Raw genomic sequence first — 18,808 nt, 5'->3', positions numbered from 1 at the left:
TGCACTACAAAAATATAAATACTTTACTCATGACTAAAAAGTATCAATAGCTTTGTGACAGAAGTGAATACAAAGTTGAGTAAGGGAAAATGTTATTCAAAGCGTGAATACAGTTGATAAAACTGTTGCCTCCATCACACATGAAAAAATCTGCAGATGCTGGAAATCCAAAGCAACACACAAACAATGCTGGAGGGACTCCTGGTGACCTGATGAAGGGTGTCAGCCCGAAACGTCGACTATTCACTCTTTTCCACGGATGCTGCCTGGCCTGCTGAGTTCCTCCAGAATCTTGTGTGTGTTACTCTGCCTCCATCACACTGTTTCTTCTCTTACACAGTCCTTCTGGATCAAGGTGAGTTGGTCCTACTCTGGTTCCGTGTATTGTGATGGATGAGACCCACAAACCAGCCCAAAGATGGGGCAGAGCTTGTGAAGCAGTATGATCTATCTCCCGTTTACACTTGGCTTCTGTTCACTCCAGAAGCATGGATTAGAGCTACTTATTACCATTCCATATAGTCCTTTCCCACTTTGGACAATCATGAGCCTGGAGTAGAGGAGGAGGGGTTTATCTTTCAACAACTCGGCTTTGAGAATGTGCTTGCACTTGCAGTTCACCTGGCAATCTCCCTTTGTGAAGGAGCTCAAAGTAAAATGCCTGTTTCAGGAATTTCGGATTGAGTATGCCCATTTGTGCCAATTAGGCCTCAATCCTAGGGAGGCTAATGTGGGAAAAGATGACACTGACTGACTTATCCATCCAGTAGCTTTGAACGATACCATGGAGGCGGCATTGGTGATCTCCCTCCAGTGCCCTGAGATGTCTGCTGTAAATAGTCAAACTCTCAGAGGTAAAGAAGAAAGAGAAAAAGAACGATGCAGCTGTCCACATTGGTGGATCAGCAGTGGAATGGGTCAACAACTTGGAATTTCTAGGTGTTAACTATCTGTTTATCTGCCCTGGGCCCAACTCATAAATGCAATGATAAGGAAGTAAAGCCAGGGTTTTTACTTTCTTAGAAGGTTAAGGTTTAGCATGTCACTGAACACTCTAAGAAACTTCCACAGTATCCTAAATGTTTGGTTCATAGTCTGATATGGCAACTCAAATGTGCAGGAATGCAGATTAGTGGACTCAGCCAGTTATATCATGGGTGTATCTCATGGATATCATCATCTGGGTCACGTCATCTTCTCAAAGCTACTATCCAACGAGAGGCATAGAACTCTGAGGTCCCATTCCACCAGGTACAAGCAGAGCTACTGCCCTTCAATTATTATGATCTTGAATCAATTTGCACAACCTCTAATCACCACCTCAGTATAGCAATGTTATGACCACTTTGCACTACAACGGATGTTATTTTGTTTTTATTTTGTTCTTTCCTATATAACTTACGTGTTAATTTATGGTTCTTCTTGTGAGAGTATCTGATGTCATGTGCCTGTGCTGATGCTGCAACTGAGTTTTTCATTACACTTGTGCATGTGACAATACACAACTTCCTTATTTCTGTGCTGAGAGGTGCCTCCTGAAATTTGGGATACAGTCCGTGTTTTCCAGGATCACGTCCCAAACCATTAACATTATCTAGCCATAATCCAAAGGACACAGTAACTACATGAACTTGTTGCTTAGATTTTCCAAAGATTATTTAAGACTTTTATAATTTATAGAAGTAGCAACCTTTACTAGCTCAATACTACTCAGTGCATTGAACAAAATAGAATACAGAATATTACAGCGCTAGACAAGGCCTTTGGCCAATGATGTTGTGTTGATCTTTTAACCTAAAGATCAATCTAACCCTTCCCTCTCACAAAGCCCTCCATTTTTCTTTCATCCCTGTGCTTTTCTAAGAGTCTCTTAAATGTCCATAATGTACTTGCCTCCGCCACCGCTCGTGGCTATGGGTTCCCTGCACCTGCCACTCTGTGTATAAAAAAACCCTACCTCTGACATCTCTCTACAGGAGCGGGTAAAAAAAAATCAAACTGCTTTCTTTTAAAAAAAAGAAATTCCCATAGGAAAAGCAGTGTTCATGAGTTTAATAAGATAATTTCTGAAGTACATTTAAGGAAGAAGTTCAAGAGGCAACAAAATACATTTGTTGAGTGCGAATGCTTCAAGTTCCATTTGAATTACCTGACATTTCTAGATTCTTTTGAATCAATGGATTCTAAATAAGCATTTCTGCAACTGGATCAGTAATAAGAGCATAAGTGTTTCCTTTGCTGAATTAGCCAATTGAAATATCATAGGGCAGTTGGCCAAATGCCATTCAACATGTTCAAACAGACAAGTGAGTTTTCCTCTTTCACAAAATGCTTCAAATGTATGCACAATCGACAGTGTAGTAACCTTAACTACCTACAGTAAGAACATTGCATTCCTGGGCAGCTGCAGTCACCTACTCAATGGTGTTACACAAAGATCTTCCTCGAAAGCAACGCTAAAAGTGTTATGTGCAAAAGCTGTATCTCAGATTAAAGGTTGTGATAGAACTCAAGAGTCGTAGAGCGATCGAGTAAAGAGAAAAATGCCTTCCTCTTCATGCTCCAGACGCAAAGTCTGAATAGCCAACCTTTGGACATTCAGCCTCAGATAAAATGCCATGGTTTACGCGTATTACAAACCCTGTGAGCATCAGTAGAAAATACAGTCATTCAAACAATTAGATTCATTAGGAAGGAAAATTCAATATGTGCGCAGCTGGGCATTTATTTAATCTCTGGCTGCCCAGGGAAAATTTATGGGTTTTCCCCTTCATAGTGCCACAGATGATAACATGATAGTTCTCCCACAGTTATGTTACATAGGAACTTACAGAAAAATATCCAGTGACAGTGCTCTAACTTGTAACAAATATAACTTTTTGTTTATTCACACAACACACACAAAATGCTGGTGGAACACAGCAGGCCAGGCAGCATCTATAAGGAGAAACACTGTCGACGTTTTGGGCCGAGACAGTGGGCTACGAGAACCTGATGTCGTTAGTCAGTGCAGTAACATTACTCTACTGCTATTGGCTCCCACTGGCAGCGAGCACCACTGCAAACATGCTCCCATGCAATCAAAGTGCATGGTGAAAATCAGGCCCCTGGACTGCCTTGTTCCCAACAATCCTGAAGGCATCAATTTAGATATTTCATTGATTTCACTGAAAACAATAACATTCCTAAAAAATCCTGACAGGCTAGATTGAAGGAGGAGGATCCCTCTGGGAATCTAGGACCTGGAGAAAAGTAAGGGGTAGGCATTTAAAACCTGAGATGATTTTTAATTCTCCACACTAGTCAATTGTGGAAACTCATTTGTTTCTGTGCATTGAGACACCAATGCATATGGCAAACGACACAAGATGGAAAATCAACTATACTTCTGGCAAATGGCAGAGCAGACTTGGCCACGAGGTCTACTCTTGCTCCTAATTATGCATTTTTAAAAAAAGATATGTCTGCTCTCTTTAACTAATCTCCTTTTATGGTCCATAGAGACTTCCCAGCAGTGCGAATGCAAATTCCCCTAAACCCTGTGCCTCGTTGTCTGCCAAATAATCCCTTCAATCCCTTTTGCGGTAAGTACAATTTTCACTGACCAAGACAGGATACGAGAGCATCCAATGGAAACCTGTAAACACAAGAGATGCTGGAAATCCCAAGCATCACACACAAAATGCTGGAGGAACTCAGCAGACCAGGCCACATCTATGGAAATGAAGACAGTCAACGTTTCCGGCCGAGACCCTTCATCAGGGCTGAGAAGGGTGATGATGCCAGAATAAAAAGGTGGGGCAAGGGGAAGGCAGCTAGCTGGGAGGTGATAGGTGAAGCCAGATGGGCGGGAAAGGTCAAGGGCTGGAGAACAAGGAATCTGATAGGAGAGGAGAGTGGAGTATAGGAGAAAGGCAAGAAGGAGGGGAACCCAAGGGGAAGAAATTGGCAGGGGAGAAGAGGTAAAAGGCCAGAGTGGGGAATAGAGGAAGGGGGGATATTTGTTTATTGGTAGGAGAAATTAATATTCATGCCATTAGATTGGAGTCTACCTAGACGGAATATAAGTGTTGCTCCTCCACCCTGAGGGTGTGGTCACATTAAGGCCAACTTATACTTGTGAGTCGCTTCTATGCCTAAGGTAACGCATACCCTACACCGTACCCTATGCCGTAGGGTGACGTGCACCTCTCCAGAAAAGTTACTCACACGTCGCGGCGATGCAGACCGCAACAACTGTGATTGGTCTGCTTGGTAGCATCGCATCTCCTTCTTTGCATTTCCGGTTGCTTCCTGTCTGTCGGCTGTGTGTACACCGATGTGAAATAGATGAACCAAATTGTCAAATCTACCCGCCGACACGCAGAAATGTTTGAAATGCATTTCCTTGTCCAATTTGCTCACGAAGAAACTCAACACAGTGGCACAGAAACCCCACCACCAACTAGTGTTTTGGCGCACACCAACACATGCTCACTATGGCGTAGAGCGATGCAGAAGTGAAAATCAGGGTTGCGGCGTAGCCCGTATGGACAAGTATAAATCAGCCTTGAGAACATGCAAATTCCATACAGGCAGCATCCAAGATTAGGATTGGATCTAAACTCGTGAGATGAGAGGCAGGAGCTCTGAATGCTGCAGCTCCTTCTGACACTGAATTCCATTAATATTTATTTATCATGCAAATCCTTTTCAAATTGCAGCACCACAGCACTGAAAAACACCAGGCCAAAGATTCATGGCTCCAAGTAACATGATATCATTGTGCTGCCATCTGTCCTGTTGCTTTACACAGCTAAATTTTATCAATCCACTACAAAGCAACAAGTTGCGGGCTTCCAATGTGGACAGCAGACATCGTGCATTTTTCGGTAATAGAATTACAGAACAGTGCCTTCAGACTAGTGCCTAAAGTAATTATAATGTCGTATTAAACCCAACTCTGTGAATAAAATGAAACAGAAAATGGCAGATACGCTCAGCAACCCTGGCAGCAATCGCAGAGACAGAAAGGTCAATAATGATTAAGGCCAAAGACTTTTTTTATCAGAGTTGGAAATCAAACCTGTTTTAAGCTACAGGGAAGGAGAAACTGGGCCGTGAGAAGGAAGCAAATGTCTGTGATAAAATGGAGACCAAACGAGAAGTGGCACATGTGGTGATGGTACCGACTTGTTAATCCCAGCTGATCTGTCTGCAGGAAATGAAAATGGGTTATGAGAAGAGAGGAGGATAAAAAGTAATATCAACATTGAGATAAAACAAATACAATATGTGCTGAGAATGCAAAAGAAATTTTGGAAATGCTCTATGGATCTGGAAAAACAGAATTAAAATTAAACACAAGTTCCAGAACAATCCAAAGTTCAAAGTAAAATTTATTATCAGAGTACATACATGTCATCACACACAGTGTCTATAAAAAGTATTCAGCACCTCCCCTGGAAGTTTTCATGTTTTATTGCTTTACAACATAAAAATCACAGTGGATTTAATTTAGCTTTGTTGACACTGATCTTTCATATCAAAGTGAAAACAAATTAGGCGATCTAAATTAACTACAAATATAAAACACAAAACAATTGATTGCTTAAGTATTCATTCCCCTGCCCCCTTTAATATGACACACCAAATCATCACTGGTGCAGCCAGTTGGTTTTAGAAGTCACATAAATTAATTAAATGGAGATCTGTTTTTGGAGACTGGTGTGTAGTCAAGGTGTTTCAATTGATTGTAGTAAAAATACACCAGTATCCTGGCAAAAACCATGAAAACAAAAGAACACTCCGAGCAACTCTGCGAAAAGGTTATTGAAAAGCACAAGTCAGGAGATTGATACAAGAAAATTTCTAGGTCACTGAATATCCCCTTGAAGTACAGCTAAGACAATTATCAAGAAATGGAAAGAATATAGCACAATTGTAAATCTGCCTAGAGCAGACCGTGCAAGAAGGGGACTAGTGAGGGAGGCCACCAAGAGACCTTTGACAACTCTAGAGGAATTACAAGCTTCAGTGGCTGAGATGGGAGAGACTGCACAAACAACTACTGCCTGGGTCCTTCGCCAGTTGCAGCTTTATGGAAGAGTGGTAAAGAGAAAGCCACTGTTGAAAAAAACTGACATGAAATCTCGGCTAGAGTTTGCCAGAAGGCATGTGGGAGACTCTGAAGTCAGCTGGAAGAAGATTCTAGATCTGATGAAACCAAAATCGAGCTTTTTAGTCAACAGCTCATCACATCATCAAAAACACACCATCTCTACCGTGAAACATGGTGGTGGCTGCATCACGCTGTGGGGATGCTTCACTGCAGCAGGCCCTGGAAGGCTTGTGAAGGTAGAGGGTAAAATGAACGCAGCAAAATATAGGGAAATCCTGGAGGAAAACCTGACACAGTCTGCAAGAGAACTGCAACTTGGAAGAAGATTTGTGTTCCAGCAAGGCAATGACATCAAGCACAAATCCAAAGCTGCACAGGAATGGCTCAAAAACAAGCAGCTAACGTCCTGGAGTGGCCAAGTCAGAGTCCAGACCTCAATCCAACTAAAAGTTTGTGGCTGGACTTGAAAAGGGCTGTTCACTCATGATCCCCATGCAATCTGACAGAGAATGGAGGAAAATTGTAGTGTCCTGATGTGCAAAACTGATAGAGACCTATCCACACAGACTCAAGGCTGCCAAATTGCTGCCAAAGGTGCATCTACTAAATACTGACTTGAAGAGGGTGAATGCTTATACAATCAATTACTGTGCTTTACATTTGTAATTAATTTAGATCACCTTGTAGAAATCTGTTTTCCACTTTGACACGAAAGAGAATTTTTCTGCTGATCAGTGTCAAAAAAGCCAAATTAAATCCACTAAGATTCAATGTTGTAAAACAATAAAACAAGAAAACTTCAGGGGTGGGGGGTGAATCCGTTTTCTAGGCACTGTAAGGAGATAAGGTGAAAGAGGTAAATGGGAATGGGGAATTGTGGAGGGGGGGAGGGGGGAGATTTAATGGAAGTTTGAGAAATCGATGTTCATGCCACCAGGATGGAGGGTACCCAGATGAAGTAGAAGTCCTCATAATTCTAAGAGAAGGGGAGCAATGGTTGTGGAAGCAGGGGCACCTCATTGAAAGCGGAAGAATTTACAGAGGATGATCCAATGGAAGGCAAGAATGAGGGGACTTTATCCCTGGTGTGGGGAGTGGCGTTGGAAGTAGCAGTGTGGGAAATGGGCAAATGCAATTGAAAATCCCATCAAGTATAGCATAATGGAAACCATAGTAAGGGAAAATGAAGACATTTCGGAAATCCTGGAGGGGACGGTGTCAATTTCAGAACAGACACAGGAAAACCGAGGAAAATGGGAGAATGAAATTAAATTCTTACAGGAAGCAATGGCGGGGGGGGGGGGGGGGGGAAGAAGGTGTAGTCAAGGTGGCTGTGGGAATCTGTGAACTTATACTGAACACTGGTCACTAAATTAGCCCCTAGATGCATTAAGGTAAGAGGATCAGAAATGGGCCACATAGAAATTAGAACAGGGTGGAAATTGGCAGCAAACACACTGAAACATCTACGGTTTGTACAGAATAGGCAGCAGTATCAATTCAGCCACCTTCAGATTAGCACAACGCTATTACAGCTCAGGGTGTCAGAATTTGGAGCTCATTTCCGGTGCTGTCTGTAAGGAGTTTGCACATTCTCTCCGTGACCGTGTGGGTTTCCTCCGGGTGCGCCATTTTTCTTCCACAGTCCAAAGACTTACCAGTTATTAGGTCACTGTAGATTGTCCTGTGATTGGGCTAGTGTTAAATAGGGGATTTGCTGGTGTGGCTCATTGCTCCATGCTGCATCTCCAATTAAAATTAATAATTAAATTTTTGTTCATAGCTCATCTCCTGAGATGGAAGCAGAGACCCAGTAAAGGGAGAGAAAATTCAGAGTAGTGCAAGTGAAGTTGAGAGCAGTGTGGAAGTTATTAGCGTAGGTGATAAAGTTGATGAACTCTGCAGAGGGTGCAGGAAGCAGCACCTTGAATAATGGAGAAAGAATTGGGAAGTGGTACCTGAGAAGGTTTGGAACAAAGACCGTTCCACGTGGCCACTGAAAAGACTGGCATAGCTAAGGCCCAAGTGAGTGGCCATGGTTACATCCTTGATCTAAAAAAGAAGTGAGAGGAGTCAAAAGAGAAGTCGCTCAGGGTAAGAACAAGTTCTGTCCTGCAGACTAATCTGAGGTGATCTGATAGCAAGTTAGACAAGGCAGAGAGATTTTAAAAAATGAAAACAATGCCGCACTTGTGAAATGCAGAACAGAAAGCACAGGAGTTACTGGAAACTTGAAAGCAGAAATGACTCAGAAAGCAAAAACAACATCTATAGAAAAAACAGCTAATGTTTCAAGATTCACCGTTCATCTGATATAGATCTCTGTTGTGGAGGGAGAGTGGGAAGAGAGCAGGGAGAGAGGGGAATCGTGGTTGGGGAAAGGGGAAGGGAGAGGAGTGAGAGTGGAAAGGACCAGAGAGACATTCTGTAATGATCAATAAAGCAATTGTTTGGAATCAAGTGACCTTGCCTCAGGGCTAGGTGTGTCTGCACCTGCACCACCCTCCACCCTGGCACTCCCTCTCTGCCACCAGTCCCACGGTGCTCCACCCTCATCATTCCCAGCATCCTTTGCTCCCGTCAGATTTTCAGACTCACTCCCCGCTCCCAATTACAGTACTGTGCAAAAGTCTCAGGAACCCAGGATGTATACAGCATATATCTAAGATTCTTCCACAGTTCTCTACGTCAATTAGTCTTTTCTGATATCTACCCTATCACAGACATTGGAGACCAAAGAGACTGCAGATGCTGGAATCTGAAGCAACAAATAATATGCTGGCAGAATGCTTGAGGTTGAAGGATTGCAACCAGGAACATCAACGATCTCTTTCTTCCCATAGATACTGCCTGAGCCGCTGAGTACTTCCAGCAGGTCATTTGTCCCCGTCTTTTTGCTTCACTACTCTGCATCTTAAAACACTGAGTTCTAACTTTTTCCAGTTCTGATGAAAAGGTTACCAATCCAGATATTAACCCTGAATCTCCCTCTACTGATGCTGCCTAGATTTGTTCAATGTTTCTCATATTTTTGTTCTTTTACATTATAAACTTTGGTTTAATATAATGCTAAAACTACTTTAGACACAAGATATATTGCGTGACCAGTCTGGTGGCAATATAAACAATAATTCTATTTACAGAGAAATGTAAAATGCCTGCTGTCCACAGTGAAGCCTGCAACATGTTGCCTCCCAGCCAATCGATAGAATCTAGCTGATGCATGATATCACGGTATATCATGTTACTTTGAGTCAGGCAGCTCCAGCTTTGTGGTTTTCGGGACTGTGGTGCTGAAATTGTATCAGCAAGGGCTACTGACTAGATAAAATGTACAGGACTTTCACAGTAAATAACTAGGAAGATATGTGGTAAAGAGAGAGCAGATCAAAGCAACAGTAACACCAAAGCAAACAAATATAATACTATAGAGGAAAGTAAACAATCAACATTCCGGGCAGAGTCCTTTCTGAAGTGTTAAGGAAAACAACTACTAAAAATTAGCCAACTATAGCAGTAGTTCACTACCTTGTGAGGCTGAACAATTAACAGGTTAGAATAAAAACCCTAATCCAAGCATATTCAATTGGTATTAGATGACAGAGTCTTTGGTCTATTTTGCTTATTTTCAGTTTGAAAGACTTGCCCAATTCGTCCCATTGTTAGCACTTCCCAGGATGATGCACCACCAGGATGAAGAACAGCTTCTATCCTGTTGTTAACAATTCCTAAACGGATTTCTTCAATATTAAAGATAAACTCTTGACACCACAACCGACTTCATTACAGCTCTTGCACCTTATTGTCCACCAACACTGCACTTTCTCTGTAACTGCAACATTATATATTCTGTATTCTGTTATTGCTTTTCCTTTGTACTATCTCAGTGTTAGCACGGCACTATTTCAACCTGGGGCGTCCGAGTTCGGAATTCATTCCAATGCCTTCTAGTTTGTACTTCCTTCCCAGAAGTACACGGTCTTCCTCTGGGTGTTCCAGTTAGCCCCACATCCCAAAGATGAAGGGCCTCGGCCCGAAACATCAACTGTTTACTCTTTTTCATAGATGCTGCCTCGCCAACTGAGCTCCCCCAGCATTTTGTGTGTATTAGGGTGTGTTGCTGGTTGGTATGGTTCACTGGGCTCAATGGGCCTGTTCCACACAGTCTCTCTAAATAAAAATAAAGTACTCGTGTTTTGAAATGAACTGTATGGTTTGCAGAACTAAGTTGTTCACTGTATCTCAGTATCTGTGACAAAAATAAATCAAAACTAGTACTCCCCCCACCCAAAGCACTGAAAACCTTACACTTGAAGTCAACCTCCAATTCCTCTTTAACAGCTTCCTTGCCTCTTTAAAGCTAAAACTCATCACCTTTCACCCCATTCAGAAGTTGATGAATAAGAACATTTACCAGTTCACTTTGAACATGGGCAACATCCTAGTGAAATGCAGGCAGCAGCACCAATTATTAGATATGGCCATTTCTAATTCCACCTCAGTAAAGTCATCAAATTAATGGAACATCCTCCCCAAATTTGGCTGCCCACAGAAATCCATCTCCATCTTTTGTTTGCTTCATGATAGCATGCAAGCTGTGACCAATCATGAGAGATGGGCTTTACACTTAAGTCAAGTCACTTTTTATTGTCATTTTGACCATAACTGCTGGTACAGTACACAGTAAAAACAAGACAACATTTTTCAGGACCATGGTGCTACATGAAACATACAAAAAACTACAGTGAACTACATTAAACAACACAAAAAACTACACTAGACTACAGACCTACCCAGGACTGCATAAAGTACACAAAACAGTGCAGGCATTACAATAAATAATAAACAAGACAATAGGGCAGTAAGTTGGTGTCAGTCCAGGCTCTGGGTATTGAGGAGCCTGATAGCTTGGGGGAAGAAACTGTTACATAGTCTGGTCATGAGAGCCCAAATGCTTCTGTGCCTTTTCCCAGATGGCAGGAGGGAGAAGAGTTTGTATGAGGGGTGTGTGGGGTCCTTCATAATGCTGTTTGCTCTGTGTAACACTTGTAAAGCAAGTGTCTCTACCAGATGCACAACCATAAAACTCCATGGGAAGTCCTTGAAAATCATGGGGATCACTTCTCCTATCTCAGAAGTTGCCTTTTAGTTAAGGCTGACATTTTCAGCAACATTCATCAGAGCTGTCAGTAAACCAGCACAACCAACCTGCCTTTTCCCCTAAACCCTTACTTAATTCTGCTACTATGAAAAAATATATCCAACCTTGTCTTAAATATATTTACTGAGGTAGCCTCCCCTGCTTTATTGGGCAGAGAATTCCACAGTTTCACCACTCTTTGGGATCAGTCTAATCCTTCCCACCAACATAACCCTCCATGTTTCTATTACTCATGTGGCTAGGTAAGTTTCTTAAATGTCCCTAATGTAACTGCTTCTACGCTTCTACTACTCTCCCAGCCCCCCATGCCAGGGCATTCCATTCACCCAGCATTCTCTGTGTAAAAACCCTACACCTAACATCTCCCAATACATTCCTCCAATTACCTTAAAATTACGCCCTTTCTTATTAACCATTTCCACCCTGGGAAACAGTCACTTGCTACCCATTCAGCATATGCCTCATCATCTTGTACACCTCCATCAAGTCACCTCTCACCCTCCTTCATTCCAAAGAGAAAAGCCTATGCTTGCTCAACTGATTCAGGCCTGCTTTCTAATGCAGGCAGTGTCCTCTGCGCCCTCTCTAAAGATGAGGCAATCAGAACTGAACATAATATTCCAAGTGTGGTCTAACCAGGGTTTTACGACCTCATGCTCTTAAACTCAATTCCTCAACTAATGAAGGCCAACACACTGTACACTTTCTTAAACCACCTTTTCAACTTGTGGGTTCAACAGCCATTTGAGAACCTATAAAACTGAAAAGGAAGCAAAATACCTTCAACCTCTGGTGTGGTTGCGGGGAGCGGGGAAGGTGGGGAGACCCAAGAGCAATTTTAGCCAATCTCAATTCAATTCAGGAAATAAAATCAAATATTTAAATAAAGGCTCTTAACTCCAAGTCAACAATTTTCATTATAATAAGAAAATCCACTAACAGGAGCATCCTTCAATATAATTAATCTGTATTTATAAAAGATATCAAAATATATTTAAAACAAATCCCTCTTTAAAGTTGGCCAACAAAAACTTGTCATGTTGGTAGATTTCAACCAATTTTCTGCTTGAGTAAGTTTCTACTAATTTCTTCATGTTGCAAAATTGAAATATTCAACGAGGTTGGAAAGAAAGTATTTGTCATTTAGTGTTTTTGAATTCAGCAAAGTAGACTATAGGTACGTACTGATTACATTGTCTATGTCCCTCCCTGTATTATCATTTAAATCTACTATGTCACAGAGTCTCTCTGCTGTGTGTCCATCTCATCAACCAAGAAAAAGCAAAACCTAAACTCCACTCCTTCAAACAAGATTCTAAAAAAAATGTACATTAATAATACATAACTGTAACGTTGTCTCCCCGGCAACATATGGCTGGCACTGATCAGCTTGTTGGTGGCATTCAGTCTACACTTTGCCCTGACAATCAGACACTCACTGAATGTTCCTGCTTTAATCCTCATGAAATGTTATGAATCAAGGGCAGAAAGCCTATGCAATCACATAGATTAAAATTCCACTTAAAAGTTGAAACCATTCAAATTATTTATGTCAAAAGCTGAATTAAGATAGTAATTTATATCATGATAGTCACAAACCACTTGAATTTAACTCAAATTTTATGGGCCCATAGTTAAATATTACCAATCAAGGTAGGTTTTACAGAAGCCATCGTCTTCAAATGCAGCAAATGAAAAAAAGATGACTTAGTTGGAAATGTTAATTAAATAAAACTGAACAAACCTTCCATCTGTGAAAGCATAGATAAAAAAGTAAATGGCTAAAGTGCGGCAATAGGCCTCATTCAGATATTTGGTTGGTTCAAATGATTTGAATTAAGAGTCATGTTACGAAATGAACTAAATAGTACCATTGTTTTTAAACATCACGGTATAGTTGATTTTAAACATCAACATGCAGAAGGAGCTTAAATTTTAACATTTTAACACAATGCCAGCATTTTAAAATCTTTCTAGAATTGCTCTTATCATACAAAATACTCCTGACAAATTAAATTACTAACATATATGAGGGGTGATTGATAAGTTCGTAGCCTAAGGTAAAAAAGTCAATTTTAGAAAACCTAACACGTTTATTTTTCAACATAGTCCCCTCCTACAGACCCTCCTGACGAAGGGTCTCGGCCCAAAACGTTGACAGTGCTTCTCCTATAGATGCTGCCTGGCCTGCTGTGTTCCACCAGCATTTTGTGTGTGTTGCTCCCCTCCTACATTTACACACTTAATCCAGCAGTTATGGAGCATACGGATCTTGGACCTCCAGAAAGTGTCCACAGATGGGTGATTGATAAGTTTGTGGCCTGAGGTAGAAGGAGATTAGTTATACAGCTCTCGTTACATGCACATGCAGGTCAACTCTTCAAGTGATTATCCAGAAAGATTTCAGTTAATAACTCATCTCCTTCTACCTTAGGCCACAAACCTATCAATCACCCCTGATGAGTTATTCAAACTTTCTGCAGAATCACTCAGAGTTGAACTGCATGTGCATGTAACGAGAGCTGTATAACTCAACTCCTTCTACCCTAGGCCACGAACTTATCAATCACCAATCTGTGGGCACTTTCTGGAGGTCCAAGATCCATATGCTCCACAACCGCTGGACTAAGTGTGTAAATGTAGGAGGGGACTATGTTGAAATATAAATGTGCTAGGTTTTCTAAAATTGACTCCTTCTACCTTAGGCCACGAACTTATCAATCACTTCTGTACATTCACTATTTTATGTTATCAGCTGTTTACCAGACATTGTCGTTTAACTTGCCTCTGATTCTAATGTTGAGTTTCACAATAATGGACATCATATTCAAGTTGTACTTTGAATACTCTGAACTTATGATTGCTAGTGATGTATTAATTAAGATACAGTTTTCAACAAAAAAGAACAACTTACTCGAGATTTGCTAGATTCTGGACATCTTGAGCAACACACCCTAACTGCTACAGCAACTCATCCAGTCAGGCAGCATCAATGGCAAGGAATAAGGCAGTCAACGTTTAAGGTGGAGATTCTTCATTAGGATTGGAAAGGGGGCAGAAGCCAGAATAAGGTGGTTGAGGAAGGGGAAGGAACACAAGGTGGCAGGCGATAGGTGAGGGGGAAGGTGGGGCGCAGGGAAGGGAAGATGGAATAAGCAGCTGCATGAGGATAGGTGGAAAGTGTAAAGGGCTGAAGAAGGAATCAAACAGGAGACAGTGGAGCATGGAAGAAAGGTAAAGAGGAGGGGAAACAGAGGGAGGTAAAAGGGAGCTGAACAAGGATCCAGAATGTAGAATGGAAAAAGAGAAAAGGAGGGTGGGGGGAAATTACCAGAAGCTGGAGAAATCAATGTTCATGTCATCAGGTTGGAGGCCACCCATACAGAATATGAGTTGTTGCTCCTGTTGTGTGAGTGGTAGGATCCCGTTGGAGATGGCAGAAATTACACAGAATGATGTGCTAGATATGAGGAGATAGGCAAGGACAAGGTGAAGCCTATCCCGGTATTAGAGTGAGGCAGATGAAGTGAATATGGGTGAGGACAGTACCAATGGTAGTGGAAGAGAAACCCGTTATTGGAAAAAAAAGAGGACTTCTCAGATGTTCTAGAATGGAAAGCCTCATCCTGAGAGTACACAGCAGAGACAGGAAAGGGAATAGCATCTTTAGAAGTGACAAGGTGGAAGAGGTATAGTCGAGATATAGTCGAGATAACCAAGAGTCAGTAAGTTTGTAAAAATGTCAATGGATAGTCTGTCTCCAGAGATGGAAACAGAGAGATCGAGTAAGTGGAGAGAGGTGTTGGAAATGGAGTAAGTAAATTTGAGGGCAGAGAGGACGTTGGAGGCAAAATTGATGAAATTAACAAGCTCTTCATGGACGCATGAAGCAACACCACCAAAGCACTTATCAATGTAGCTCAGGAAAAGTTGGACAGCCTTACCAAGGTAGGCCTGGAACATGGACTGTTCCACATAACTGATGAAAACGAACTTAACTCAACAGGAATCTAGTGCATTTTGGACAAACGTTGAATCAAAATTAGCAATTGGATTAGCCCTTTGCTTCATTCAAGTAGATGATTCATTGAAAGCAATCTGACTTTTTGTATCCTTCCCTTCTTTAAGGAAAGTAACACACTGGAATGGTCAAATCTCCTTTTCTTTTTGTACAGATGCCAAAGATGGCCCCAATAAGCTACAACTATTCCTGCAAAGTATTTTCATTTTTGAAGAAGTCCCACATTTATATCGTTTCTGTCACATTCCCTTCATGGTCCTCCCTATGAACAGTTCGCCAATAGGAAATGCAGCCATGAACTGAGTTCCCATGAGTCAAAAGATGCCAGCAGCCCAGAGGAAGCTGACAAAACCTAGTCACCATTATCCCAACAGCAAGTACGTCTGCTGGTCTTAAACTGTATCCCAAAGTGTAAATATTTTGAAATACAGTAAGCTACATTCTAAAGCACAGGAAATCAGCTTCCACAGGTAAATCCAACAGGCCACTAAGTAAATAGGTTTCTCCCCAATCCCACAGATGACGTCAAGTTCAACTCTGGCAAATCTCCTTAGGACATGAGGGTGCAAACTTGACCACAGAACAAATCTGAAAGCAAGATTAAAAAGGGAAATGGACTATATCTGAACCACATCCAATAACGTACTGTACTCAGAGAATATCTTTGAGAAGCAACAAGCCGAAGATGGTGGGGTGGGGTGAGGGTGGGTAAGTACTGGATAAAGATGGATCAGAGAGAACAAGGGGCTGAATGTGGACAGACCAGAGAGCAGGGGCAGGGGAGGTACATGGATGGGTCAGGGACTGGGGGAACATTTGACATAACAGGGTGTGAGTGGGGAACATGTTCGGGTAAGGAACTGGGAGGACGTGGATGGGTCAAGGTGTGACTGCGGGCATGGACGGGTCAGGGAGTTGGGGGATTGTGGACGTGTTGAGGGGGATGTGGACTGATCACGGAGTAGGGGGACAAGGATGGGTCAGGGGGTGGGGGGACAAGGATGGATCGGGGTTGAGGGGGACAAGGAAGGGTAAGAGGTTGAGGACAAGGACGGATCATGGGGTTGGGGGCAAGGAAGGGTCAGGGGTTGAGAGGGACAAGGTGTACGGTCAGGGGGTTGGGGACAAGGAAGGGTAAGAGGTTGAGGACAAGGACGGATCACGGGGTTGGGGGCAAGGAAGGGTCAGGGGTTGAGAGGGACAAGGTGTACAGTCAGGGGGTTGGGGACAAGGAAGGGTAAGAGGTTGAGGACAAGGACGGATCACGGGGTTGGGGGCAAGGAAGGGTCAGGGGTTGAGAGGGACAAGGTGTACGGTCAGGGGGTTGGGGACAAGGAAGGGTAAGAGGTTGAGGACAAGGATGGATCACGGGGTTGGGGGCAAGGAAGGGTCAGGGGGTGGGGGGACAAGGATGGGTCGGGGTTGAGGGGGACAAGGAAGGGTAAGAGGTTGAGGACAAGGATGGGTCAGGGGGTGGGGGGACAAGGATGGGTCGGGGTTGAGGGGGACAAGGAAGGGTAAGAGGTTGAGGACAAGGACGGATCATGGGGTTGGGGGCAAGGAAGGGTCAGGGGTTGAGAGGGTCAAGGTGTACAGTCAGGGGGTTGGGGACAAGGAAGGGTAAGAGGTTGAGGACAAGGACGGATCATGGGGTTGGGGGCAAGGAAGGGTCAGGGGTTGAGAGGGACAAGGTGTACGGTCAGGGGGTTGGGGACAAGGAAGGGTAAGAGGTTGAGGACAAGGACGGATCACGGGGTTGGGGGCAAGGAAGGGTCAGGGGTTGAGAGGGACAAGGTGTACGGTCAGGGGGTTGGAGACAAGGAAGGGTAAGAGGTTGAGGACAAGGACGGATCACGGGGTTGGGGGCAAGGAAGGGTCAGGGGTTGAGAGGGACAAGGTGTACGGTCAGGGGGTTGGGGACAAGGAAGGGTAAGAGGTTGAGGACAAGGACGGATCACGGGGTTGGGGGCAAGGAAGGGTCAGGGGTTAAGAGGGACAAGGTGTACGGTCAGGGGGTTGGGGACAAAGAAGGGTCAGGGACTGGGGGAACATGTACGGGTCACGGCGTTGGGGACAAGGAAGGGTCAGGGACTGGGGGAACATGTACGGGTCACGGCGTTGGGGACAAGGAAGGGTCAGGGGTTGAGGGGGGACAAGGAAGGGTCAGGGAGTTGGGGACGGATCAGTGGTAAAGTGGATATGGTACGGGGAGGGGATGTTTGGGACATCCTTCTCCCGGGCCTACTCGGTCTCGCTCTCGGCTTCGGACTCACCGTGACTCCGTAGCGCAGGGCAAGGCCCTGCAGCGTGTCGCCTTCTCCCACCGGGTGATGGATGTAGCGCTCGGCCAGAGGCGCCGACACGCTGGCCGTACTGCCGTACGAGCGCGTCTTGGTCCGGGCCAGACTCTGCGACAGCTCGGCCTCCGACTCGTCTAGCCCCGCGGCCGCCAGCTGCGCCTCCGCCATCCTCCGCCCAGCGCCAGTCGCTCCGGCAGGAGAGGCAGCTGCTGCTCCCGGACCGCGTGTGGTGCAGCGGCCGCCGCTCCTCCAGCTCCCAGTGACGGGAGGAGCCTGCGAGTTCGGGCAGACTCCCCTCGCCGGCTGCCTGCCACCGCTCGGGAGCAAACTTCCCTCCCCCGGTGTGAGGGACGGAGGCGAAGGCGGGGAGGATGGCAACAAAATTTGGCATTAACCTCGGGGCAGCATCGACGCGACGGGCCGAATTGCCTGGTACTGTTGTGCACAGGGTGCAAATATTGTAGCGAGACTCTGATATTTAATTCCGATATTGAGCACTGTACCCAACAGGAGACCAATTTAGGCCTGAGTCAAACAGTAGTTTTGTGAGTGTTTTGATTGCACCTGTGCATACCTGTACTTGGGCATTGATAATAAATATCAAACTTTAACTTTGACATCTACCCAGTGTTATAGTGCTTGGAAACAGGCCCTTTGTCAAGGTGCATTCCAGTGCTAATTCTATTTGCCTTTAGTCCTGAATCCCTCTAGCTTTTCCAAATATCTTTTACAATTATACCCTCCTCAATTACTTCCTCTAGCCACTGGTTCTGCATACCATCCTCTGTGTGAAAAACAACTTGCCCCTCAGACCTTCTTTTCCCTTCTCACCCTTTACTGACTCCCCTGCCATGAAAGAAAACTGTGACCACCCAGTTTATGTCTGCTGTTCATGATTTTATAAAGCTCCATGATAACCCTCAGCCGACTTTGTTCCAGGGAAAACAGCCCCAACGTATTTGGTCTCCCATAGAGTTATAGAGAAGTACAGCACAGAAATAGGTCCTTTGGCCCACCTAGTCCATGCCAAAACTGCCTACTCCCATCAACCAGCATCAGGACCATAGCCGTCCATATCCCTACTATCCATGTACGTATCCAAACTTCTCTTAAATGTTGTAATCGAGCTCGCATGCACCACTTGTGCTGGCAGCTCATTCCACACTCTGAGCAGAGAAGTTCCCCCTCATGTTCCCCTTAAAATTCTCACCTTTCACCCTTAACCC

At 43.9% G+C, this 18,808-nt stretch overlaps 1 protein-coding gene across 1 annotated transcript in view; it reads right to left on the bottom strand.

Annotated features, from left to right (window-relative positions):
* lysmd2 (LysM, putative peptidoglycan-binding, domain containing 2) overlaps positions 1-17,926 on the bottom strand; it is a 55,845-nt gene extending 37,919 nt beyond the window's left edge. The window contains exon 1 of the mRNA XM_059952786.1: positions 17,556-17,926. Within this exon, the coding sequence (XP_059808769.1) occupies positions 17,556-17,750 (195 nt within the window). The 5' untranslated portion in view covers positions 17,751-17,926. The remainder of the gene's footprint in view (positions 1-17,555) is intronic.
* Positions 17,927-18,808: the final 882 nt, after the last annotated feature.

The sequence above is a fragment of the Hypanus sabinus genome, chromosome 28 (assembly GCF_030144855.1).
Source record: "Hypanus sabinus isolate sHypSab1 chromosome 28, sHypSab1.hap1, whole genome shotgun sequence".
Classification (NCBI taxonomy): domain Eukaryota; kingdom Metazoa; phylum Chordata; class Chondrichthyes; order Myliobatiformes; family Dasyatidae; genus Hypanus; species Hypanus sabinus.
The sequence above is the reverse complement of the archived record's forward strand: the minus strand, read 5'-3'. Positions and strand labels throughout refer to the sequence as shown.